The 27,638-nt window shown below is 39.3% G+C and overlaps 2 protein-coding genes across 2 annotated transcripts; one reads left to right on the top strand and one right to left on the bottom strand.

The window, feature by feature from the left end:
- Positions 1–375: 375 nt before the first annotated feature.
- On the bottom strand, positions 376–5,256 carry LOC140942736 (outer membrane lipoprotein Blc-like). Its single transcript, XM_073391715.1, has 4 exons — positions 5,070–5,256; positions 3,830–3,893; positions 2,447–2,608; positions 376–890 (listed from the first exon to the last, which is right to left on the bottom strand). The coding sequence occupies exons 1-4, from the start codon at positions 5,181–5,183 to the stop codon at positions 613–615; spliced, it is 618 nt and encodes a 205-aa protein (XP_073247816.1). The 5' UTR covers positions 5,184–5,256; the 3' UTR covers positions 376–612.
- Positions 5,257–26,555: 21,299 nt separating this feature from the next.
- LOC140944567 (carbohydrate sulfotransferase 1-like) lies at positions 26,556–27,638 on the top strand. The gene has a single exon (XM_073393691.1). It carries the CDS (start codon positions 26,556–26,558, stop codon positions 27,636–27,638), a length of 1,083 nt encoding a protein of 360 aa, XP_073249792.1.

Genomic DNA, 27,638 nt, shown 5'->3' with positions numbered 1-27,638 from the left:
CTGCCATATATGGGCTTTATTGGTATGTGCCACTGTGAAGGGTATGGTTTTCAAGCAATTTACTCTAGGATAGGGTATATAAATCAGAGAATTTGGGTCTACAAAAGGGTTTTTTTTTTCAGGAAACTGATCAGTTGGTTGAAGGTTTTAGTGATCTCGGTAGTTTCTGGAAAACAGCTACTCTAGGATAGGGTGAATATGGGGAGTTTACTCTAGTGTAGGGTAGCAAAATTCAGCTGAGCTAGTATAAGTTAAGGGTTCCAGGGTACCAGCGGCACATCCCCACCCAAGTATTCCTAAAGTACCCCCCCCCCCCCCCCCCCCCCCACCCGGGCAAATGCTTTCACTAGTCATACCGTAAATAAACCAGGTACATAAAGCGACATCTTTTTTATTTAATTAATTAGCTTGTTACAGATAAGAAAAATACGATTGCTTTAAGTCTCCTCCTTGTTTCCTTAAGCGAGAATCACCTTCATCAAATATTTAAATGTCAAAACTGTCTGCTTGATTTAGACACCTTGTATTTTCGTTTTTTGCGTTCTACGTTTTGGAATTCAAGCGTCACTTGGTATCCGCTAGTCCTCTCCGTTCTGTAGGAACCACTGCGATCTACTTCTGTTCCAGAAATTCTCCGAGCGACTGATAAAGAGACTTTTTGTCTGGGTAGAGACATTTCTCGTTCTGTACAGTTGCTACAGGCTTGTTGTAAATCCTCGTGAAGCCATTTTCTGCCAGCCAGCTTAATACTTCTTTATCATACTGGCTTCTGAAGTCGTTGACATCCCTCGCCAGCACGTACAACTGGATCTGCATGTTGTCTGTGACGACAGCGTACTGATACTCATTTTGCTCGCCGAACGATGCAGGCCCCAACTTAACAATCCAGTCTGTGGAGAGAAAAGAATGTCCGAGACAAATTGTAATACTAACGTGTCTGTACACAGTAGTAGTAGTAGTAGTAGTAGTAGTAGTAGTAGTAGTGGTAGTAGTAGTAGTAGTAGTAGTAGTAGCAGTAGTAGTATTAGTAGCAGTAGCAGTAGCAGTAACAGTCGCAGTAGCAGTAGCAGTAGCAGTAGCAACTGTAGTAGTAGTAGTAGTAGTAGTAGTAGTAGTAGTAGTAGTAGTAGTAGTAGTAGTAGTAGTAGTAGTAGTAGTAGTAGTAGTAGTAGTAGTAGTAGTAGTAGTAGTAGTAGTAGTAGTAGTAGTAGTAGTAGTAGTAGTAGTAGTAGTAGTAGTAGAAGTAATAATACTACTAACATTAACATTTAATATTAATTATGATAATACATTATAAATCGCAAAAGAGAATCGGAGCTGGAGATGACCTTATTCGGCTGAAGAAGATTCAACGAATATGTAACACTCAAATCTGATACAACTTTACCATTATATCATTGTATTTTAATTTTCGCGGTAGATTTTTATGTAGCGTCTACCCAAGTGCGAAACTCGACATAAAATGAGAGGAAAAGCAGGAAAGGCCAGGAAAAGCAAGGAGATATTCAGATATTTTTTAGCGGCACCAAACTGAGAGTCTAATTCGAGGAGAAACAGAGGAAATGTCAGTTGAAACTTAAGCAGGGTAAAGATAAAACCGATAAAAAAAAGATAAAGTGTATTCATTTGAACTGTTACATATTTTTTATTCTTCTTCAGTCTAATATGTACGATTCTAGCTCCGATACTCTTTTTTTCCAGTCTATACTGTATTATTAGTTATTGGTATTGCATACAGTACATGTACGTCTGGGCTTCCTGTACGTACGTCGGGGCAACCTGTACGTACTGATACTGACTGCCATAAGCAGTGCATCGTGGAGGCAAGGGCATTGCTTTGCTTTCTTGCCTTACCAACAGTTTGTGAACCCTGTAAAATTCTAGTCCGTTGCTTTTCCTTGAAAGTCATATAGTTCTAAGTTTTGAGTCCACGAACATAACTACACCTTATACATACATTACGATACCCTTAATTCGAATGTAAATCCCGGTAACAACAAAAGATTCTCCAGAGTGATCTCCCTTCATTTCCTTAAAGAATTAGGTGAGAGAACTTGATAAGGATCAGAGCATTGCCCCTTTAGTGATCATTAAAGACCTTTAGATTCTAAGACGAGTACGAGATTATCTCAGTGCTAAGTAGTGCTCGCGCGTGAACCAACGTCATTTTGGCGGGAAAACTTGGTAGCCGTCGTCACTTTACTACGAGATTTAGCGGATTGTCAAAGTGGGGAAAACAAGTTATCGAATGTTAGAAGTTTCATCATTTTGCGATCAGAAGAGGGTGTAACCTCCTTCACTAAAGGTAACAGAGCTAACTTTTCTGGTGAAAAATGGTAAAATGAAGCTTTCCGGGGAGTCTATAGTTTGAGAACACGCGAAAACACCCGTATGCTCGTTTCCAAGTTAGGCTGTTAATATAAGACGCATATTTATTTCTACTTACAAGGAGCGTCAAAAGGAGTTCCTTCCAAGTGCACTATCAACTTCCCTGGTTCTTTAGGGTCGGGCATGTAGACATATCCTGTTATGTTCTTTCCTTCACCAGTTTCTGTTTTGAGCCTTTCACTGTTCAGGACACCGATCTTGCCGTCTTTTCGAAGAGAATCTAAACAAAAGCAACAATGTTACGATTTGTAACCTCCACATTTAATTCTTTGTTGGAAGGAGACAACCTGAACCGAACAGAGACGGTGTCAAACGACCTACCATTTAATATATATACCAGCGATCTTCGATTACCTACTGCCCATGAGGGATCACGTGATAAATAGTTAAAGTGGAAAGCTATGCGTTTAACAACTTAATTTCGCTGTTGAAGTGTCTGTGATAAAAGCAAGAGCTACGAATTCAAACAGAATATTTGCTGTGAATTCAGAACCTTCTAACATTTTATGCGGACAAAAAAATCTTTATTTATGCTCTTTAAGTCAGTTAAAACCCCCGCCTTACTTTTGGACAGATGAATCTAGAGCTCTCCTCAGTCCACCTCTACTTTTTCCCACTTTCTTAACTTCGCGTCGCACCCAATTATCTGAACGCCTAAAACAGGCCACTAATATATATGAGGTGATTTAAGGGGGGTTTTTGAAAGCCAAGAAGATAGGATTAGTTGTCGACATAATTTAAAGAAACTAAGAAATAAGCAAATAAATCAGTGCTTACGTGGGAAACAAACTCTGTTTGGATAGTCGGTAGAGCAAAGAATGCTTGCTTGACTGGTGTATGTTCCGTTTCATTGGATAGGGCGCACTTATGAAGGATTATACGTTAGCTCGAGTTATGAGCCTTGCGTCTTCAGAGACATTGAAAAGTATTTATATGTTTATAAATGAGAGAAAATTATCCCCAAAGAAAACGCTAGTGTGAAAAGCGTTAATTAGACGTATTCTGTTCACAAGTTAGATTTTCTGTTTGATCGCGGTTACCCGTCGGTGACGCAAGTTCAGATGAAGCTGTTCAAAGGTCAATCATCCGAATGTGGACTTTTGGTAATTATCAGCACACCAAATAAGACCAAGAAAAAGAAAGGAAATGGATGAAATAGAAATAGTAGCGGGATTCGGAAAAGAAAAGGCCATTTATGGCCCCCTTCAGAAAATGTAGTCGTCCCTACTAGCTGCCCCTAATTTATAGTATACCGATGTGTTCAAACAGGAAATACAAATTGTCATCAAGCTATTTCAGCACTAGTGTTCTAATACCATCCCCTCCCCAATCCCAGCCTTTGTGCCTTTTTTAAGGGGAGAGGTAGGCGTACACAGGCCAGTGACAGGCTACCACAAACTCCATTCTCTCACACTTTGGCTACAACAAGCTGGCTACTCACAATCAGCTGTCACGCAAACAGCATCACGTTCAAACGTGCTCATAACTGCGGCATCAGAGTACATCTGCAAAAACAAAACATAGTACAGGTATGCCTTGAAGCAATATTCATTGCTCTTCTCGATTGTAAAGTGGAGCCTCTTTCAAGTTCCTACTTTTAAAAGCCCTTTTCAAAACCCTGAAAAATGATGAACGATATTGCGGGAGCATTACCGGAAGGTGTCTTTCATCTCGAAAATTTGTGTTAAACTGTTAAACGCCCGTTTAAATACCATAATGACAGATTTCCCTGCCCCTTAATTTACCTCAATTAGTAAAATCCTCCGGGTGGTATTTCAGTGAAAGTTGGACGGGGGTTTGCCGTTGACACCATGAACCCCTGCCCTGTTTATGACAAAATCCGAAAAGTTTCGCTACCCTGTTTAGGACAAGAAACATCTTTATAACCATTTAACGCCCATCCCCCCCCCCCCCCTTCCCTTCCCCGCCTAGTCCTATATACCGTAGGAGTGAAAATCTGTAGCCTGTTTAAGATCCAAGAGGTCAAAAACCATACTCTATTTAGGCCAAATAAGGCCTTGTCCCCACCCTTCCCCGGGTGTCGGGCGCCTCTCGGCAGTTCACGTTATTGTAGCGATTCAGTTCCTTCCCCTCTAGGATATGATTCTACACGCTTCTTGACTAAGTGATGCGCCGTATTGAGCTGAAATATTTATTGTTAATTATACATAAATTCATCGCAAACTCTCTGTCCTCAAGATCCAATTGACCCTTTCTGAATGATTTAGTTTCTCCTCGGTTTAGCTTTTCACATTAAGGGGATTAATTCTCTGGAAGTGTCATGAGAGATAGGATTTTACGTGATTATTGACATTCTTATCCTCGCTGAGAATCATTCTGTATGAAATCATCACAAATTAGCGGAGAGACCAGAAACACATTTCTAAAGTTGCACCATCGATATTGATATCTCCAGAATGAATGGCAGCTCTCACTCTATCGCAGGGATTGTGATATCTACTAAATTTGCAGTTCGTGACACTACCCATGTATTACGTAACCGTACGTGCTGCAGTGGTTTGATTTGTGCTCAGAAAAACAGGGAAAAATAAAACATTGATTGCAAGCAGTTTGAATTGAGCATTTTCAAACTCCTCACGTATACTAAAGTACACTGTGTAGCACCTAAATACACAGATACAAAGGTTTTTCAAGCACACATTTACGTTTCGTTAAACTACCTGGTACCAGCGGCCAAGATATTGGGTAACATTCAGAGATGGCACTGTGTTGATACCAAAGGCATCGCAGCAACAAAATATCACAAAAACTGCAAGAACAACAGCAGACTTCATATTGGCCTTTTGGATGGGTTCCTCGACGCTATATTCAGCCCTTCCCTAACAAATGCGCAGCTACTGAGTGGCTTTTCAATATAACTGATCGTTATAGGTCATGTGGTGTCTAATTATAGAAGGTTAGGTATAGCTCATAAATAGGCACCTCCGCCCCTGCGTGAAAACGATGACGGCGCAAAACGTGACAAAAGTGTGTTTGCCCTGTTGGGACTAGTCTGAAAATGACTCTCAGGAAAAAGACGGGGATGCTTGTTTCAAATTTCAAGTTTCAAGTTAATTTAATATACTTATGTAACAACTGTTTACAATCGTTATTCGTCTTCAAGCCCAGTGGTGTGAACTGCAGATTTTGGTTTCACCCGGGGGGGCTACTCAAGAATGTTTTATACGGGGAGGCTCCGCCCCGAGGTCCACCCCCCAAACCCTTCTTAGCGTTTACCACATCAGTGAATAGCAATTTTCACGCGTTTTGATTGGCTCCCATAACTCTCAGTATCCATGGCTATCTGTTTTGCGACCAGAGCCAAGATGGCATCTCGTTTCGAGACATTTTCGAAAGACAAAATTTGAGCCATAAGTCGTACAAACAAATACCAAGAAAGCGACGAACTTTGGCTTTTCGGTGTTTACTAGTAGGTAGAAGGTTATTTTCATGCTGACTTTGTAACAAAATCGTAAAAATGCACTTGACAAAATCCCCGAAATGTTTGTAAATTGAAAATAAAGTCCCTACTAAGTGACGCTTTTAAATTACAAAAAGTTACTTTTTTCATTTTTATCCAACCGATTTGGTAAATACTAAAACAACTATCCCCCTCAGGGTCGGTAAACAGCGCTAGATATATACCTCGATGCTTCGCGTCTCGATATATATTTACACCACTTTCAACTCCTCTTCTGGGAATTGCCATATATTTTACATACCTTTTTTGACAGAAAAGACACCCCTTTATTACCATTACCTTTACCTTTTATTGACAAATGGTACCCCTTTCACATACCTGGTTTAGAACTTTCCATCCCTTATATTTCCTTTAAGTCTTACTTAGGGTGTTCAGTACCGGAAAGCCGAAAGCCAATATTTTTTTTTCCTGCTCAGATACCCCCTACAATTAAGGTCGGTACGCACTAGGCGACAAGTTGAAGTAACATGTCTCGGCGACACGTCGCAGCGACAAATTGCTTCGTGGGTATTGGGGTATTTTTGTCAAAATCTTCGTCTCTGCGAAAGAATTTGGTCGCAACAACATGTCGCAAGAAACCAAATCAGACAAAATTTGTGCGACTTGTTGCGGCGCAAAATTCTGTTGCAATCATAAGAGACTAGATTTTCACAATAATTCTCCAGTACACAATACTGAAGCGATTTGTCGCGCCGCAACGTGTTGCTGCCTGTACATACGGAGTGATTTGTCGCTGCGACCTGTTGCTGCAACTTAGAAGACAGCAATTTAGGTAAATCACAGTATAGTTCTCAACCTCGTTCCCGTACGGCTTTTTCCTTAGAAAGTGTGGGGGGGGGAGTTGTGGAGCTCCCCTCCAGTTTATAAGGACTGAAATCCCTGGGACGAGGGTGATAGTCCATAGAGTCCTAAAGAGTGACGTCATAAGACATTAAATTTGAGAAATTATGGGATTTTTCGAGATATTATGAAGGACAACACCGAACTGAGGCCTACTTGCCGAAAATCAGCATTCCAGGGCAAATTGTCTTTGAGATATTAGCCCAGTAGTACCCTTGTGACTCATACAAATCCTTCTAAATTCGACTCACTCAGCTCCTGACTCACTTCATAACATTAAGAATCGAGTAAAATTTAGAAGGAAGGAGTCATCAGAGCAAAACGGGACTAGTATCTCCGAGACAATGAACAATTGCACGATGACGTCTTTTTGCTACCGGGACCAGAACTCCTTTCCTTTTTTCTTTCATATTTAAATTTGCTAATCCCAGTGAGGTTTAAATAAAAAAAGCCGTAATTTGCATAAGAAAGCAATACCCTGAAGGATTCTGGTAGTAGCAGTAAGATGACATCATCGTGCATATGGCCTATTTGCCCCACAATACTAGTTTGTAGGCCTTTCAGATGTTGTTCTTTCAAAATATTTCAATCAATTCCATAATTTCACCGATTTAATTTTTATGACGTCATCACTTTAAAACTCTATGCACGCTGGTAGTATAGTCTCTTCCTGGGGTCAAGTAATAAAGGCCTAAGCCATGTCCAGATTGGTCTTCTAAGGGTACGTATACTGCTAGGAATCCCTTTCTAGACTGCCAGCAGACTCTTGTAATTAAAGTCGTATTTAAAGAAAAAAGGCTAGCCTGTACCCACAACGTTGTTTATTTTTCTTTTCGTTTCTTCGGAAAACATCGGCGAGGTCTCTAACGGCTCAGCAAGGAAACCCTGCCTTAAATGTTTGTTTACAACTGAACAGGAATAAGTTTATTACTGAGTACAGTTTAAGTCGGCCATGGGTTCAGTCTTTCCAAGAGTTAAAGAATTTCCAAGAAGCGATTGAAATTTTGAGTGATAAGATAAGAGAAAGATGTATATGTAATCCGCGAGATTATTCGAGAAAATATATAGTCCGAGAGGATTTCAAGCAACACTAGTACTCTAGCATGGTGTAGCATAGATGTTTCATAATTAGAGACTCTCTCACGGTCCATAATCCTACTCGGCCCGGCAAATAGTTACAAAGAAGTATTACGGAACACGAATGGACCATTTAGACAGTCATAGGCGTGCACCTTGCACGACCGCAGGGGCCAGCCCAAACAAGCCTGAAAACATCTAAAGCAACCATCAACGCCATTGCCAGGGAGGCTAGCCATTAACCTCCAGAAAACTTATGTTATGTTAGAATTTAAGTAAAAAAGTTAATCCGAGAAATTATTGCGAGCAGGAGATTACGAGGTCATGGGCTCCTGTTCCGAGAGAATGTGACATAGATATCATCTTGTACCCAGATCACATTCTTTTGGCCGTGGGAGATCTGGGTACAAGATTTGCTTTGTGGCACGTGCACACGAGCTCACAGGGACCAGCCTACCGGATCTCGTAGCTTGCCGGTCTCTTCAGGGCTTCTAGCACATGGCGATAACTATCTTGCAACCTCTAGACGAGTGGCTATAAATCCAAGAGTACCGCAGCAAAATGTCCGCCAGCATCTATTACACACTCGGCTGGGTCCAACCTGGGTGAAGTGAAACAAAGTTGAGGAACGTGGACTCTACTGTCAGGCTTGAGCCCGAAACTATAGATCCCAAAGTTCTGGATGTTAACTACTTGGACAGCAAGCTTAGTATAGGATGTTATTTTAATATGTTACAACTTGTTTTCTAATTTCGCGAATATATACCCTTCGTTTACTTTTCCATAACATGGGTAACAAATTACGCACACAATCGTGCGTTACCAAAACAGTTTCATAATTAGTCACCCACGATTTCTCTTTCGTTCAATTCATAATGCTGTATTCTATTCCGAATAGATTTCATACCACACGCTAGCATAGATGTGAATTACAAAAAGCCACTGGAAAGTAGGATTCTTACAAAGGCTCCCCAACGTTTTGCTACCATGAAATTAGCCCCGCTTGGAAAAAAATTGAAACAAAGTCAAATCCGATTGAACTTTCTCGCATTTGTTAACAATGATGTTTCTCAAGTAATTTTTTTGTCTATCTGTGATCGAAAATTCTAACACTTGAAACCAGAGAAAAATTCTCGGACAATATGTAAAAATTTCGTCTGCTGCCTGCCTGCAGAAAAATATTTTTTTGTTGTTCGTGCCTTTGTTTGTTTTTTTGTTTGAAAACAGAAGGTTTTCTTTCTGAGATAAATTACTTGCAGCATATCGCATCCAGATGTACAAAGCTGCTTAAAATCTCACAAGTTATTTAGCACCATGAATTATTGATGACTTAAGGACACAGCAACAAAATATAAAGGAAACGTAAAAGAAAGCATACAAGAAACGCGAAAAACATAAAAGAAAAGCGAAGGCTTATCTGCAATAATGGCAGTACATTTCAACATTTCCTTTTTCATAACAATTATTTTCGTTTGTTCAACGAGTTTTTTTACTAATGCTCAAAATTTCAAACGTAAAAATCAGGGAGTAAGTTTTGCAATTTTTGTAAAAGCTTTGTCGGTCAAGCTGAACGCCGTGAAGCTCGCCAGTCTAGAGATTCCCAAGCTTGAATGTACCTTCCAATGCGTGCGCAACCACGAGTGCTTTTCGGTAAATGTTGCTGCTTCTACTGCTAAGAAACAGGTCTGTGAGTTGCTGGGAACAGATAAGTTTACACATTCCAACAGCCTTATCCATGACCCTGAATTTGAGCATTACTACATCAAGGTGAGAAAATCTTAACATCCTTTTTTTGTGAGTTAAGTTTGTTCACGATGAGTTAAATCCTTGCGCAACTTACAAACGCACTAAAAAAATGTTTAATTTATCCTTTTTAAAAAATTTTATTCCTGGAGGGCTCATTATTTCTGAGCAAAAAAAAAACAGAATTAATTATGCTTTGTGATTTCTTCTTTAGACTCCGTGCATGGGAAATCCATGCAAAAACGGGGGCTCTTGCCTCCCGATCTACGATCGTGATGAATACGAGTGTGTTTGTCTTCAAGAATATACTGGACAGCACTGCGATGGTAAGCCTCAGTTGCCGTATGTCTCAAATCCTTTCAAACCAATCCCGCCTCAATTATGTCAACTTGTGTCACGTTTGGAAGTTTGTTAAAAATCTGACCCAAAAATGACAAACCAGACCAAGGCTCTGAAACAATTCTAACATGAACCATGAACTCACTCTTTTGCTGGTAGAAGTATTTTATGATGACGAAAGTGCAAAGGAATCAGTTTTCGTCGTTAATAAGCCCGTTATCCATTTTTTTCTGCCGTTGTGATACGGCTCCTTTAAATTTACTAGGTGACCTCTTAAAGCGTCGATGCTTTCTTTTTTGTTTGGTTTGTTTTGTTTTTTTCAATAAGCTTAATATTTATCTCATCTCTAAATTCTAGCGCTTTAAAAGTTCTGTTCTAGTCTTGGGCCATTTTACATACTCCTTAACACAGCTAAGTTTAACTACCTAACCTAAATTACCTAAATTACCGTTTAGTTTAGTTCAAAAGGTGACAAGTACGTATTTCAACTGCTTTAATTTACTCATTCACTGTGTCATTTTTTTTAGATAATTTTATTCATTTTCTTTGAGATGGACACATGATGCATGACTATCCTCCGCAGAGGCTCTTACTGGGAAAGAATGAATGACGTATAAAGCGCGCGGTGGGCAATGGGAAGAGGGAAAAGGCTCTATCCCCTTCCCATCGTCCTCCGCGCGCTTTCTTCTCCCCGGCTCCTCAGCCTCCCTACGACGCAAAGAGGCCTCCGAATAAAATAAAAAGCCACGAGAAAAGAGGTTATCCTTTTATTTTTTCATTTTTTTTTCAGTCCACTGGAAGAAGATGACAACTTCTCCAGTTTGTTTCGGAGCATCAGCCGACTCTTTTGGACGCTTTGTAACTCCAATCGCAGGTGATTTGCTAACATTCAAGCTTATACATCAAAGTGGATCTGTAGAGTGCGCAGCAGGTTGGTCATCACGCTGGGGTTGCACTCATCCGAATGTACCTCCAGATCGCCGACTTGGAACTGTCATAACCAATTCCCAGGGTGTACGACTTCTTCCAAAAGACGACTATTTTCTGGAAGGATCACCTGACTGTAACAAACTCCATTACAGCCTTCCAGGTCAAACCGCTGACTCACTAGAGCTGCTGTTTGATAATTTTTCCACTCCTTTGCATGTATCAGTAGGGGACGAATTCCAGATATGGTTCACAGAAGATTTATATAAATGTGGACACTTGGATAATGGGTCGGGAAAGACTTGTGTTTTAATATTTGGATTATTTGTTTAATTCAGGAAACCCTCTTTAAATACAGTAGATCCCTTCAGACGGTGAGGTACCAAGATTTGAACAAGCCCTCTTTATGCATTTAAGTCTTTCTTTCATTTTTATTTTACCTCATATCTGTACAACTTAATTCGCACATTCAGAGATTACCATGTCTAACTACAAGAACAAAAAGTTTGAATTTATGCGAGGTTAAGTTTCCTTCGGTAAAAAGCTGCACTGTACGTGCATAAAATAAGTCAACTTCTGTCACCTGAACAAAGAATATACTTTTATTTTCTTAATTCAGATGCAACATATGATTAAGTTGGGTGATTGGTAGTTCACACATTGTCTACCTTGAAAATTTTCTGGATATAGTCTCTAGACGGTACTTTAACTGAAATAATTCATGAACGAAAATAATACCTACTAAAATTTGCTTCCTGATTCTCGGCTTAAATAATATTTAAATTATTCAAGGAAGACCAGTCCAACATTTCTTAATTTATCAGGCCTATAACTGACCACTCGTTTGCACTTATTTTGTCGTGGTTTTAAACTTGTGAAATACTCCAACTCGTTTTAAATACAACCCTTTTTTTTTTTCTTTATGAAGCTCTTTTCCTAAAAACGTTCACGTTACTAAGAATGAGGGGTAATCTCTGCTAGTGCTTTAGTTCATAAAATGATACGTCCTTCAGAAATCAAGCTTGTCTGCAAGGTAAATAGATGTAAATGACAATTTTAAAGCCACGGTACAATTCAGAACGTCCATATTGATAAAGCACTGTCACTTCCAGAGTCAATCTATGTAAACAAGTCAGTATTAGGTATGGTTTACCTTTTAAGATCTCAGTTTTACGCCCGAAGACCAAATCCTAACCATTCCAATGAAACCAATGAAAGAAAGCGTTCATGATGCGGTGGCTTAATAATTAGTAATTCTTTTCATGAATGTAGTGTTATTTTGGCCTTTGAAGAGTGCAGAGTTAAACGTTTTGGGATGAGGACATTCCGTCTACTTGTAAAGTAATCAGTGTATTCAAATAACGTCTGCAGTCCTAAATGTAACTTCATTCAAACCCTTGTCATTCAATCACTGATAAATAAACAGAAGAATACACAGTTAACAACAATATTTTAGTTGCTAAATTTTCGGTATATGCCTGCCATTTTGTTGCACGCGCACGATCATGGGGTTAAAAGCCTCAAAAACACTTGCCTTATTTGTTGTAATAAGCATCTTGTTGCTGATTGTACACCAGAAAGTTAACCATTTCAGTGCTGTTGCTGTATATTATTCTCTTTAAGGTGGTTATAGATGTAAAGTCGTGGATGAAATCCTGTAATTTTGAGAACTATTGAGAAGTATCTTCCTGTCGTACAGTTAATAGTCTTGTACACTTTAGATTGCAGGCGGCCGCCATTACATATTTAGCAGCAGGGCGGATAAAGGTAGGGCGGTGAAACGAGCGCGTCCGAGCAAAAAGGTGTGATGCAGTGGACTGGGACTCTGCTTAGAAATGTCGCTTGTTTTCGACTTCGGTCAGGGCTTGCGATGTGGTTTGTACATGAAACACTGTCGCTGAATTATGGCAACTTGATTTGTTTTCTTGCACTTCTTCCTCGTTACTTTTGTGCTGGTACGCTGTCTCCGAGAGGCAAATGTTGCTATTTTTTGCGGGAGGTTTAGTTGAACTGGAGTAGACAAACATCTCTTTCAAAGGGTTTCTTTTGTTACTTCCATGACTCTACCACTGAATTATATTTTCGTTCTGCTACTCGCCAATGTCGATGTTATTCCAAAACAAAAACAGCTAAGTACTGTCTAAAACACGAAGGAAAATGTCATCCATGTCATCCATGGCAAAACTAAAAGACAGCAGATCGTGTTTCATAACTAGATGACGTGTATTTTGCTGAATGCGTGCAGCTCGTGCAAGGTGAAATTATGCTAATTTCAATCACCATCATCCTTCTTTTTAATTTTGAAAAAAACATCTCATACGTCTTTCTTTTTCTTCGAAACTTCAAAATTAGTTTCCCCTCAGTTTTCACTGTTTACCTTGTTTTGTTTTAGAGAGAAAAACGGAGGAAAAACCTTACAACTAACCTCAATAAATTTTGTTTACATGCGGTTGCCGGATTTGCAACGCATTGCGCGAATCGCCATGGCGCGTTGCACCCGAGAAGCAAAGTTTGAAGAAGTACAACGCCACTATATCAATATATATCAATCTAATTTTTTGTTATGTTATACAAAATTTATCCCTCTTTAACATATGTAAAAATTGAGGTTAAGAAGTGTTAAGCTTTTGCAAACGAAACGGCCAAAGACGATTAGGTGATATTTAGTGGAAGGAGGAGGTATTCAACACTTTCGAATTAAACTCAAATTTTGGCATTATACGACCAACAAGTTTAACTTATAGACGTACAGACACAAACATATGAAACTGTTTATTGATAATATTATGAAACGAATTTATCTTTTTAACATTGTACCCTGAAATTACAGAAAGAAAATAGGATTTCCGGTTCGCAAAAAGAAAAATTTCGCCGGCCTTCAAGCGCACCGGAAGCGCGGAAAGAGCGCTCGTGCCAGTCCTACTCCGCATCACACATTAAATGAAGAGCGGAGCGCTCGTTTCACCGCCCAACCTTTATCCGCCCTGTTTAGCAGTTATTGGACCAGTCTGAGTATGATTCAAAGAAACATGTTGCAAATATGGTCGACGCTAGCTGGTTAGTTCAGAAAAGGAAAAATGTTATGAACGAATAGAGAAGTGATTATGTCACAAAAAGTAAATTTGTGAAATTATTGGATTGGTTACTATTTCTAGAAAGAACAAGATGAAAAACGTTCACTTGCCAAAAATCAGCCCGTTGGTTCAAATGGGCGAGGAGATATAAGCATTGTTATGCCCCGAGGACGCCATATGAATCCTTCTGAAATAGGCCTGGATCGTTAACGGCACGATCCAAGCTAATTTTAGAAGGATTTGTATGGAGTCATCAGAGAAAATCGGTGCTTAGATATACCCACCAATTTGCACTAAAAGGCTAATTTTTGGCAAGGTTGCTTTTTTCATCTTGTTCTTTCTGAATATACCCCAACCAACTCCTAATTTCATAAATTTTAATTTTTGTGACGTCACGTTTCCCTTCTCTATGGAGCCTCCTAAGGGCCATGCAAGTTGTCGACTTGTCCACTTTTCAAGTCAAGAGTTTCAAGTTATCGAGATTTCAAGATGTCGAGTTGTCGAGAAGTAAAGTTCAAGATGTCGACATTGTTGAGTTGTCGATATGTCGAGTTGTCGAAAATGAGGATTTTTCTTCATCACACTTTCGAATCTGAAAATGTTAGGTTTCCTTTTTTGTAAGAAAATAGCCTAATCTGGGCAGTGAAATGTGAAAAATTAAACTTCAGAAAATCGTAGAGAATTTATTACATTTGCGTCAAAATTTGCACATGAATGGAACGATCATTTAGAAATTTTTAGCCATCCTCAAGTTATAGAAAATTCTGGTCATATTTGCTTCTCCGAACGGATATTTTGCAGAAAACCGTCGTGGGGTGCCCCTGATATTTGTATAGCGGCGGCTGGTATGTCCCACCCACTATATTGAAAACTGGATGTGTATTGTTGTGGTGTTTGTAGGTTATTTTTAATTTATTTCATGTTTGCGCTTGACGTTCACTCCTGCCTAGAGTTTGTTATGATCAGTTGGTGGATCAACAAGTTTTCAAATTCTATTACCTTTTAAAGTAGTTTTTCTACGTGAATGTCATTTATTAAATTTGAGTGTCAGTCCTTGAAGTGAGCACGTTTTGGGACTATCGCTGACCTTGATTGTTACCTACATCAGAGTTCCTGTTTTGGTTTAAAGTAGAGCCTCGTGGGTTAAGCTCACACTAGGTTTGTTTATTTCACTGTGGTTGTCAACAGGAAATTCGAAAAGTCATTCGGAAAAGCGTTTGTCATTCCCATGGTCAGCAAGCCCGAACGTACCTACATTTAAGTTATTGTTGCCAACATTTGGCGCAGCTCGGAGGTGGTCGATAGGTGGTTTCCTGGTATGCAGTTAGTAGTTGAGCTGTAGTATTCGATTCGTTAAGTGATGCTGTAGACAAGACATATGAGCTACTGTGAAGAATAAAGAATACCAAGATTTAAACTTAGATACCTGCCCGGGGGGGGGGGTACTCCCATAAATTACCTATACGGGTATGTGCCTCCCAACGGGGTCGTGATTTTGAAGCTCCTGGTTTAGAACGGGGTATCCATTTCAGAGGTGTTTTCTAGAACGGGGTATAATATTTCGAACGCACGAAAGCTCCAGTTTTGTAAGCAGCCATTTGAAATTATTCAAGGACAGATTGCTTTTAAAAATACGGTTCAATGCGTTAACAAGCAAAATGTTGTACTCTTTGCACCTTAGGACGGAGTATAAAAAATTGGCCCATTTCTATAACGGGGTATCAGTTTTAGGGCGAATTCTAGAACGGGGTATCAATTTTAGGGGAAATTTTTTTTAGAACGGGGTGCCAATTTGGAGTCCCGGGCGGCACATACCCACCCAAAAAATACCCAAGTGCCCCCCCCCCCCGGGGATACCTGGTACCCTCTATGCTAAGCGAGCGAGTTGCTCTGCCGTAAACCCTTTACGCTTTATCGCTTTAAAGACGCTTTATATCTTCCCTCTTTTCTGACATACCACCCTCGATATTGGCAAGTTTGCTTATTTTTGAGGGGCTATTTCCAGCAGCGTCGGGCATTATTGATTATATATGCAAAGATAAAATAACCGTCACAAGGGCCTATTTACCTCAAACATAACATCAACAAAAGTGAATGATACATACATTATTTATCTCTTAATTTGCAAATAAAAACAAAAGAAAGCAGAATTTCAAGGCAGAAGATAAAGTTGAAGTATAAATTAAACTCACTGAGACGGAATAGTCTATGAAGAAACAATGCAGCGGAGGATAGTGGCCGTTTGTATCGCTTTCGCCTTTGCTGCGGTAGTTACATTGACCAAGTCTACAAACGTCAGTGTTATACAACAGTCATTTTCAGTCACCATTTCAGACTTGAATCTTCTTTGTATTGCTTTAATTTAAGATTGTAAATTTTTCGTTGATTTGTTCTCAAAAAGGTTTTGAAAAGAGACAACCATGAACACGCTCACTATGGAAACTTCAAGGGGTTCTTCAACTACGCACTGAATATTTCCAACAGGCTGGCCTCACTTAACGTTAAGAATTTTGCAGAGTGTTCCCTTGAGTGCATCATCAATGCAGCGTGCTATTCATTTAATATAGCCATTTGGTCTTTGAGGAACTCGAACAGTTTTGCATGCCATCTGCTGCCCTCAGACAAATATAACCATTCCAGTAAATTTGTGCCAAGTCAGGAATTTCATCACTACGCCTTTGTAGTAAGTTTCAATTCACAGTGCCTTGCCATGCTTTTCGAGTTATTCGTAGATCACCGACACGTCACTAGAGGGTAGATCCAGGGAGAAGGTAATCGGTTAGCTTAAAAGTACTGTTATAAAGGCTCTTGTAAAACCTTTTCTTTCGGCGGATTTCAAAAACACCAAGTCAGTCACTTTTTCAATTTACAATAAGCGACAGTTGAAGTGCGTTTCGTCCCTTTCATCAAAAGCTTGGAGCTGATGTAGTGCTTGACTCGAATCGAACTAAAGCTTATTTTAACTGTCATCAGAAGAGACGTTTGCGTGGCAAAGAGTTTTGTGTTATGTTTTGCCGCTGAGAGAGTCGGATTCTTTCTTATTACTCAGTTTGGGATGTGCTGCTGATACTTTTTTGCGATCATTTTGATCGGCGGAAATCCTTCTTTACCAGGATCTTATGCTTAAACTTACAGCGTCGTTCTCAATTCTTCATAGTTCTTGTTCTCAGTGCTAGACTACGAGTACAGTCTGCGAGTAGTCCCCCATTTTTCCTCAGGGATAGTAGAGCGAGAGAAACGCGAGCGCGCGTGAAAATCACCCACGCGAGAAAAGGCGACTTCTCGCGTGGGGTGATTTTCACGCGCGCTCGCATTTCGCTCGCTCTCCTATCCCTGAGGAAAAATGGAGGACTACTCATAGTCTATCTCAGTGCCTACAGAAAAACATCTGTGGACGTTTATTCTTAAATCATTTATAGTTTCAACGCAACGTCGGATTTGTTGAAAATCTATGAATAAAGTCAGTGAAGGTCAAAGTAACTGGAAGGCAAAATTCAAAAGTGCAAACATCCAGTTGTACATCAATTTTTGAGGTGTTTGCATTCTTAATTTTGGAATTCGGTAGTGGTAGAACCATGCAGTGTACTATTAAAGGTTGCATTTTTCGCAGAGGACTAAATAAAATGAAATCCTCTGTCCAGAAAATAATTTGCTGCAAGTTTGGGCGTTAGAAAATGTACTTCTAACAAGGAAAATTTTTGCAAAGATCCCGTTTGGTTTTATCGCATTTGAAACAATCCGCAGGTGCTGGTGCATCAGTGGCTATTGGAGAATCCTTCCTGCCCTTAGAAGTTGCTAGGATTTTTTCAAGAATTTTCGTTCTTCGATAAGTAGAAATAATAGAAATGATGACATTTGGTAGGAAAGGCTCTTTTAGTTTGGAGGGCGGCTTCAAAACGTATATTAACCCCTTTAGCTGAGGGTAAATTAGAATTAGGGTTATTTATATATTTGTATATTAGCAGATATAGGGTATAAAGTGCGTTGATATCTTCCAAGAATTTTTAATATCCCAATCACTTTTCCACAGAGTCCTTGTGAAAGCTCTCCATGCAAAAGTAATGGAAGATGTGTGTCTCTGTACAAGGAAAACAGTTATGTGTGCCTCTGTAGCGATGGGTTCTTTGGAACTTACTGTGAGAAAGATAAGATATGACAAAACACATCCTTTAAGCTTACTTAGCAACTTAATTGTTATAGTCAAATACAAAGCGGCTCAGATGAGTTTTCTTAGTCAGTATTCAGTCATCACCTGTTTACAGGCGAACTTATTACATAATTAATTTCAACCTCATACGGAACGCTCGCATGGTAGGTTGGCACAACACGTCTTAATATTCAATATTAGGGAGCTAAGGAACGACGACGAAAACGACGGCAACAAGAACGGCAAAAAACAATAGGTTTAGATTTGCAAAACAACACTGCATCACGCTTTTTTGTACCTTTCTTTGCCGTCATTGCACGACTACGACGTGAAACTGCCTAATTTCACATTTTGTAGAGGACGTGAACACAAGACAACGACTTTCTTTTTTCTTTTCCTGAACTTCGATACAGTCTTTTAGAATTCAACTCCAGAAAAATTCGCCAACAATTGACGAATTAATTGATAATAACAAGCTAGAGAGCCGATTTAAATGCGAAAGCGCCGTTGAACGGCTCATTCATGGAATATTTGTGGTGATTATAATTAAGTAACTTGTCACATCCTATTGTTTTGGACCAAGGCTCAAGTTTACAGAGATAGCTAGAAACATGTTCATCGGCCGTCAAAACTAGAAATTTTAATTTTTTGTTTTTGTTTCATGTGCTTAACAAAGTGAGAATATGAAAATTTTCTTGGTCGATTCATGTCCCGTTGCGAAACAATATTTTCACTTGGTTTATTTAACTGCTAAAACTTCTTTCTAGGTGCTTGTTTTTTAAATACAGTCCAATAATTAACAATTAATGAATGAGGTTGAGTATCTTATGAAGAATTATGGAGATCGAGTAGGGTGGATAACACCCTCCGAGATAATTGTTTTATTATTCATCAAAATGATTCCTAGTTTCAAACATGGCTAAAACATGCTTACCTCCATCGATCCATCGATGTTAAGTTCATCTTCGATAGTGCACGTTTAGGTTTGTCCAGCTCCGCAAATATTCTCCAAATAGCATATGTCGCCCTTCAAGTTGTCTTCTTGCTGTTCTTGCCTTGTTTTTAGCTATTGTTTCGCTTAGTTCTTACTCTTGAAACGAGTGAAATGTCCGCCATTTTTCAAGTTCACAACCAAAACAACTCAACCTCGTCCCCAGGTCTTCTCGGTTAACGGTGCCTTAACATACGAAAACGCTGCATTTTTGACGTCATTTCCTCGTTAAACACAAAATTTTTCCAAATTTGGTCATCAGTAACTACTGGTTATGGTGAATTAAACGTGTGCTTTTAGCCAATCAGAATCGGGAAAATATTTTGAATGAATAATAATTCTGACAATTTAATCGAGGATTTGTGTTTACAAAGCGCTCTTCGTTCAAAAATGGTGGGAGACCAGCGAAGACGAAGAGCTTTGAGTATTTTTTCTTTTAATGATTCCAACCGAGAAAGGAGAAGCGGGTAATGTATGCAAAGATGATGAAAATGGGAAGAAACGTTATAATCGTATCAATCGATCTAACAGTAAGATAGCTTACTCGTAGGCAATCAAAGTAAAACCGATCCGCCATGTTGTTCCAGGACGGAGTCGCATTTCGTATTCTCCCCGCGAATTGAAGGCAATTAGAACTTCTATGCCTCGGACGCGACTCCCTACTGAGGTATGGGAGTGTATAATCTCTCTGGGAATACGAAAACCGAACAGGTCGAAGCGTGCTCGCCACAGGAGGAAATGTGGAAATCGATCTGCGGCGGATTCAATCAACCGTGGTCCTTGGAATGTTAAGAATTCCAACCAGAGCAAAGAGGCACAACAAGGACAGCAATATGTAAGATCACCTGCGTCTATCCCTTCCGTCTTTTACGCGAACATTCGCTCAGTCACTAGTAAGATCGACGAGCTGCAGGCAGTTGTTTCTATCAATAATCCATATGTCGTCTGCCTAACTGAAACCTGGCTGAATTCTAACATACCGAACTCTGCCTGCGATCTTACTGATTTCATTTGTTATCGGAATGATCGACAGTTTGCTATGGGCGGTGGGGTCTGCGTGTACGTCAGGGCTATGCATCCTTGTCACAGGCTACAAGATTTTGAATCAATTTGGCTCAAGATTCGGCCGCATCGTCTTCCGAGAGGCACTTCATCGTTATGGGTTGCTGCTGTATACCATCCTCCAAGCAGTGTTGCTGAGCAGAATTGTATGCTGATAGCTCATCTACAGAAGAACATTGAGAACTACCTAGTTGGGGAAAACAAATATTCCTGACCAAATCAATATTTATGATTCGTCTTGAACAGTCTTCAAGTTTTGAAGTAATCGAGAATCTCTTGCACAGCCCGGGTATTCTCATTTTCTCAGTTTTCGATAGGGAAACGATTCATTGCTTTTTACATTTTACGATTATTGAGCCTATAAATAACTTGTTTATTGAAAACACCATTATGAACGCCAGTAGGAAAGATTTCTTTGATTTGGTTAAGTCAAGAACCTGGAAATTTTTTATGACCTTGTTGCTTGTTTTTTTTTTTTCTTTTTCGTGCAAATTGTAAACAGTCAAAGTTGTTCAGTGTAACGCTAATCTGTTAAAATCCTCTAGTGTGTTATTAGTTTAGATCGTTGTCTTTACCTTGGCAAGATTCGAAAAGATCTATCTATTAAGGCATTTTTGAAATATAATAAGGTAAAATTGTTGCATACCTAAAAATGAGAAGCGTGTGAAAGAAGCTGCAGTGAGCCGTGGTCCTAGCCTGAATTTCAGACGATTACTTCGAGTCGTTTTTACTCCCTCAGTAAAGTCTGAATAAACAGCCGTTAAGGGAGTTTATGCATCGATGACGGCAACGACAACGGCAAAAAAGTAATAGGTTTAGATAAGCAAAACAATGTTCAACATTGCACGTGCATCACGCTCTTTTGTACATTTCTCTGTCGTCGTTGCACGACCTCGATCACCTCAACGTGAAACTGCCTTATTTCACGCTTTGTCGAGGACGGGAACAAAAGACAGCAACTTTCTTCTTCTTTTCCTGAACTTTGATGCACTCTCTTAGAATTCAACTCCAGAAAAATTTGCTAACATTTGACGAATTAAACTAGACGGAATAAGCGCGATAAAGTTTGAGGCAGCGCAAATTTACATTTTAAGTGACGTTTTCGTAGCCGTCGCCGTCGCCGTCGTCGTTGCTTAAACTCCCTACTACCGTCCAGTGACGTCACTGACTCCTTTGCTTTAATTCATGCAAAAAAGTCAAACACTATTTTCAAATGGTAAACAAAGAAATATCGTCTGGAAATGTCTACATGCTACAGAATTGCTTTACTCTTTTCTATTGTAATTCATTTTTAACGTTTAAACTGTCAACTGCTTCCGGGCCGTGAACGAATCTGTCGTAATTCAAAAATCGAACTCGATCGCAATAATCAGGCAATGAAATAAGCTGAAATCAAGACACGGAACGCTTCAGAAACACAACTGAATCAGTTTGTTTTAATTGAAAAGAAGCTGTTTGGTGCTTAACGAAGAAGAAAGAAAACAAGAAAGAAAAGCTAACACAATCATTACACTTGACGGTGGAAATGACAAGAAGGTCGAATTATACCATAATCCCAGAAACTTCGCACAAACAAAGTCACTGCCGAAACCACAGAGCGGCTCTAAATGAAAAATCTACCAACTCTCCGCAAAGACTCTTCATTCGCAGTTCAATTTAAGGTGACTCGACCCAGTTTTTTTGGGGGGGTACCATCCTACTTTGAAGCTCTCTGGTATCCCCACCTTTACTTTTATCGTAAGTCTAACACATAGAATGGATAACATATAGATCAATCTACAATATAACATAAAATTTTTGGCGATCGGAGTAAATGTCACGTGGTTATAATGCCACGCCCCTTTGAGGTCTGAGTCGAAAATCTGCTGTTGCCGCCATTTTTTCGTGAAAATCTCTCGGCTACACATAGTGCGCATTAGTGCCTTGCGCTGAACAGAGTTTCACCAAAATCGCAAAGACCCAATTCGAGAAATTCAGCGGTTTCCAAATTTAGGTCATAACTTATGCGAAAATGATAAGCAAACTTTACACGGATTATATCTAATAAACTATGAGATTCATCTCTTTATTTTGGGCATCGTTATAACAGATGGGTCCTTGCAAGTCAGCAAAACAATTTAGGGCCTTGTAAATGAGCGCGATTTCGAGCAAAGCAAACATATAGAAATTATAGTTTTCGCTATTTGTTGACGTTTGTCAGCGTTTAAGAGTCAATCTCACGAAAAAAGCATTTTCTTAAAAATTCGTAGTTTTTTTTCCTTCAAATTTTTTCAGTGCCACAATTGATTAACTAACTACCCGGACTCTGAATTTCATGGTCATTGAAAAACTGTGACATTATCTTCTATAAGCCCAAACTTGAGTAAACATTGAAGATTTTTAGCGTTTTGGCTGAGTTTGTGCTTTGGGAGTTGTCTATTGTTTCTAGTCTGTCATGATACAACATTCTTGTTCAGCACGCGTGCAATGACCGCGCTTGGCTGACTTCCGAATATGATAATTTTGGTACAGTGAGACAGGCCATCGCGTGATACATAGAGGTTTAACTCACAATTTTTAATCAATTCTCGTGCTTCTTGTGCCTTTGCAAAAAAAATCAAGAAGTGCTACACACTAAATCTACTTACTGTTAAAAAATATCATTTTTTAATAGGTTTAATGGAAGCCAATAATTAAACCAACTGGTGACGGGAATCCCTTCTATTTTCTTATGCTAAATTATCATATCTCGGTGAGCATTCGGAAGTTAGCCAAGCGTGGTCATTGCACGCATGCTGAACAAGAATGCTGTATAATGACAGACTAGGAACAATAGACAACTCCCAAAGCACAAACTCAGCCAAAACGCTAAAAATCTTCAATGTTTACTCAAGTTTGGGCTTATAGAAGGTAATGTCACAGTTTTTCAATGACCATGAAATTCAGAGTCCGGGTAGTTAGTTAGTCAATTGTGGCACTGAAAAAATTTGAAGGAAAAAAAACTACGAATTTTTAAGAAAATGCTTTTTTCGTGAGATTGACTCTTAAACGCTGACAAACGTCAACAAATAGCGAAAACTATAATTTCTATATGTTTGCTTTGCTCGAAATCGCGCATTTACAAGGCCCTAAAGCGTTTTGCTGACTTGCAAGGACCCATCTGTTATAAGGATGCCCAAAATACAGAGATGAATCTCATAGTTTATTAGATATAATCCGTGTAAAGTTTGCTTATCATTTTCGCATAAATTATGACCTAAATTTGGAAACCGCTGAATTTCTCGAATTGGGTCTTTGTGATTTTGGTGAAACTCTGTTCAGCGCAAGGCACTAATGCGCACTATGTGTAGCCGAGAGATTTTCACGAAAAAATGGCGGCAACAGCAGATTTTCGACTCAGACCTCAAAGGGGCGTGGCATTATAACCACGTGACATTTACTCCGATCGCCAAAAATTTTATGTTGTATTGTAGATTGATCTATATGTTATCCATTCTATGTGTTAGACTTACGATAAAAGTAAAGGTGGGGATACCAGAGAGCTTCAAAGTAGGATGGTACCCCCCTCAAAAAACTGGGTCGAGTCACCTTAACAACTCATAGTTTCGAAGACAACAGCAATTTTACTGGTTACGGGATAAAGATTGTCTGCATTTTTTATTTCCACGCAAGCATGCCAAGCAGGTGATCCGCTGAATATCAAACGAAAATCCCGCTTAAATTTCTCATAATTATACATGATTATGCGAATGTTTGGGCAATCAACCAATCAAAATCACTACCCGGTTTTCGGGTAGTGACGTCACTGGACGGCATCAACGGCTGGTCGATTCAGACGTTGCTGAGAGGAGAAAACGGCCCGAAGTAATCGTCTGAAATTCAGGCTACCGTGGTCCGGCATGCGAAAACAAACAAGCGAGAGACGTTACCTTAAACGAGTAATTAAAACAAGTAAATAATGGCCTTTAGGAAGCCAGACGCAAAGATTCACCATGAATTCGATATCATTTCAGTAACTCAGAAATTTTCAATGCAGTTTGAAATTCGGCCATTTTTTCCGGTAATAAATAGAATTTTTACCTGTCAGTTGTCTGTGCGCCTACTTAGTCTACTTATTTTACAGGATCAACGGGTTTGATACCGTAGCTTCTAGTTCCTCCTGAAAGTTCTTTTCGAGTCTTGGGCCGCTGATATTCCTTAGCACAGCTAAGTTTAACTTAAATTACGTAACTTAAAGAAAATTAATTATTTAGTTTAGTCCAAGTACGTATTTCAACTGCTTTACTCTTTTACTCTCTCATATATTTTACATGTACAACCTTTGCCATGGACACATATGATGCATGATCCTACTGGACAGAGGCTCCCACTGGGAAAGAATGAATGAAGTATTAAGCGCAGTGTACGTGGACGATGGGAAGATGCAAAAAAACCTCTTTCCCCTCTAACAATTCTCCCTACGACGCGAAGAGGCCTCCGAATAAAATAAATAGCCACGAGAAAAGAATTATCTTATTATTTTTTCCGCCATTTTTTTTTCAGTCCACTGGATGCAGATGACAACTTCTCCAGTTTGTTTCGGAGCATCAGCCGACTCTTTTGGACGCTTTGTAACTCCAATCGCAGGTGATTTGCTAACATTCAAGCTTATACATCAAAGTGGATCTGTAGAGTGCGCAGCAGGTTGGTCATCACGCTGGGGTTGCACTCTTCCTAGTGTTTCCAAAGATCACCGACTTGGAACCATCATAACTAATTCCCAGAGTGTACGACTTCTTCCAAAAGATGACTATTTTTTTTTGGAAGGATCACCTTGCAAAAATCACTATTATGGCCTTCCAGATCAAACTGTTGACTCACCAGAGCTGCTGTTTGATAATTTTTCCACTCCTTTGCATGTATCGGTAGCACAAGAATTCCAGATATGGTTCACAGAAGATTTATACAAATGCGGGCATGCAGATAATGGGCTGGGAAAGACGTGTGTTTTAGTACTTGGGCTCTTTGTTTAATTCAGGTTAAAAAAAAACCCTCTTCGACCAAGAGGCGCCAAGGCAAATAAGCGCTTCGTGCGCTTCAAACCTTTCTACAGTCGCTTTATTGAAGGCAAAACTAATTGAGAAAACTAAAACTGTCTTGTTATCAATACGTGCAATTATATAAATCACTAACTTTAGAATACATTCCAAACTTGATCAAACTGAGTGTAATGGTAGAGGGTTGTAGACAAAATAGTTCAGTTTTAAGTGATTTTTTTCCCAATGATCTTTCGCTACTAATATTGAACTGAGCTGGATGCATGGTATAATTGTAGAACTTAGTTCGCGTATTCACAAAAGACTCGGTTTGGCTAGAAGAAGAACAATTGCAACTATAAGTTTGCATTTACAATGTGATTTTAAGTTTCAATCAGGAAAAAGCTACTTTGTGTATAAAAAATAAGACCATAAAGTCACTTGAGCAAAGAACAGATCTTCTTGCCTTTTCACGGACTAATACAGTTGATTCACACATAGTATTTAAAAAAAAAAAAAGACATATGAGGGGTGCTCTATTGAACAAAGACTGGACAGCCTCTTTTAAACAGGCAACTGAAAAAAATTCTGAATATAATTTTACTTTCATTCTGAGGTGAAATGATTTAATTTATTCAGCCGTGGGTTCTGAAGAAAGAGAGGATCAAGTTAGGTTTTTGGGAAACTGCCCTCCTAAGAGCTACAGTACCAGTTCAAGTTTTAGGCTATTCATGAACTTTTTCGCCATAAATATATATAATTATCAATCGGTTTTAATTCGTCGGTTTAAACTTGAACGTGCTCCGTTTGCAAGGCAAATGGATGTAACTGACAATTAAAAGCAGTACCCCCACGAGACCCCGGTTTCAAAACCGTATAACACCATTATCTACCGTAAGCTCTATCCTATGGATGAGCCTCTAAAATAAATTGGATTTGTCCTACTTATCCGGTGGATAGCGCTATCTATCTTTTGAACAATATTAGGACCAGAATGTCCATAATGATTTCCCCTTAAACCCCCAGAGTCAAGCTATGTAAATAAGCAGACATATGTTTTTACCTTTTAAGAAAGTGGACAAAATCTTATGTTGTTTTGTAATCTTGGAACTGCATGGAAGGGCTGAAGGTTTTTTGATGCAGAAAAGGCAGTTGTAAAGTAATTATTTAAATAAAGTCTGTACACAGTGATCGCCATCTATAATGACTGATAAGCAAACAAAAGAACACACGATTTAAATGATCTCGTAAATTTTAGTTGCGCGCACGCTTGCCTAAGATTCATTGCACGCGCGCGAAGATGAGGTTAAAAACCTAAAAAACACTTGCCTTATGTGTTTTAATAAGTATCTTGTTGTTGATTGTAAACCAGAAGGTTAACCAACTTAAAAGACAATTTCCTCGTGTTGAGGGTTTGAACGAAAACCTCAGTACTGCATTTAATACTAACAACAAACCGCTGAGGGAAAAGAAGACCTTAGACGGCAGAAAAATGGCTTTCTTTAGAAGTCTTCAGTTCCCACGAACGGGCGTCATAACGACTAAACCCCGCAGTGATTCATTTACACCTTCGTCAATATTAGAATTTTCCACCAGCAAAAGAGTCAATGTTATAATTGTTTTAGAGCCTCGATCTGGTTCGTCATTTTTGGGTCAGATTTTTAATCAACATCCAAACGTTTTCTATCTATTTGAACCTCTGCGTGCTGTTACCGTGGTAACAAATGAAGATCTCTACTTGAACCTTCCATCGGAAAATTACCATCGACTGGCACTGAAATTACTGTTTGAAATTTTAAATTGCAGGTTCCGCTCTTCAGTTTATCTTGATCATTTCAACTCTTTTCTTCGTTCTTCTAGCAAGGCGCTTTCTTCCTTTCCTTTATGTCACCAGGGAGAAGCAACTCATGCCCTTACTGCAAGAAAGAACTGCGCGCCGTTTATTGGAACTACGATGGAGGAAGTTTGTAAATTTCAGTACTCCTTCAGCGTTGTCAAGATCTTGTTGCACAGGGTTCCCAACCAAAGCATCGCATCGTTGCTATCAATGTGCGCTAATACGAAGCCAGAGCCGTGCAAAGTTATTCACCTAGTGAGAGACCCACGGGCCTTGATATTATTCCAGATGAAGTTAAATTTCATGCGGAGAAGCACGCTCAAAAATGGAAAGCTTCAAACACAGGACATTCTAAAGCATACTCAAAGAATATGTAACCGTATTCACCATAATCTTCTTGAAATCAAAAACCTTTCAGCTGACTTACGTCACCTTTACAAGGTACTTAGATACGAAGATCTGGTTTTAGATTTAGAAAACACAACAAGCAATCTATTCAAGTTTGCGAAAATTCCAGTGAAGATGGAAATCTCAGACTTGATCAAGATAAACACAAAAGCTAGCAGTGTTCCATACCCAAGAAAACCTTTTTCCCCGTATTCCACGCACAGAAATGCTTCCACTCTTGTTGATAACTGGAAGCGGGAACTTAGTGGCAACGATAAACATTTCATTGAGCGGTATTGTATGTCTGTAATGAAAATCTTAGGGTATTTGCCAAGCAAAGAAATCCCATGA

The sequence above is a fragment of the Porites lutea genome, chromosome 7 (assembly GCF_958299795.1).
Source record: "Porites lutea chromosome 7, jaPorLute2.1, whole genome shotgun sequence".
Taxonomy (NCBI): domain Eukaryota; kingdom Metazoa; phylum Cnidaria; class Anthozoa; order Scleractinia; family Poritidae; genus Porites; species Porites lutea.
This window is presented reverse-complemented; position numbering and strand designations above follow the sequence as displayed.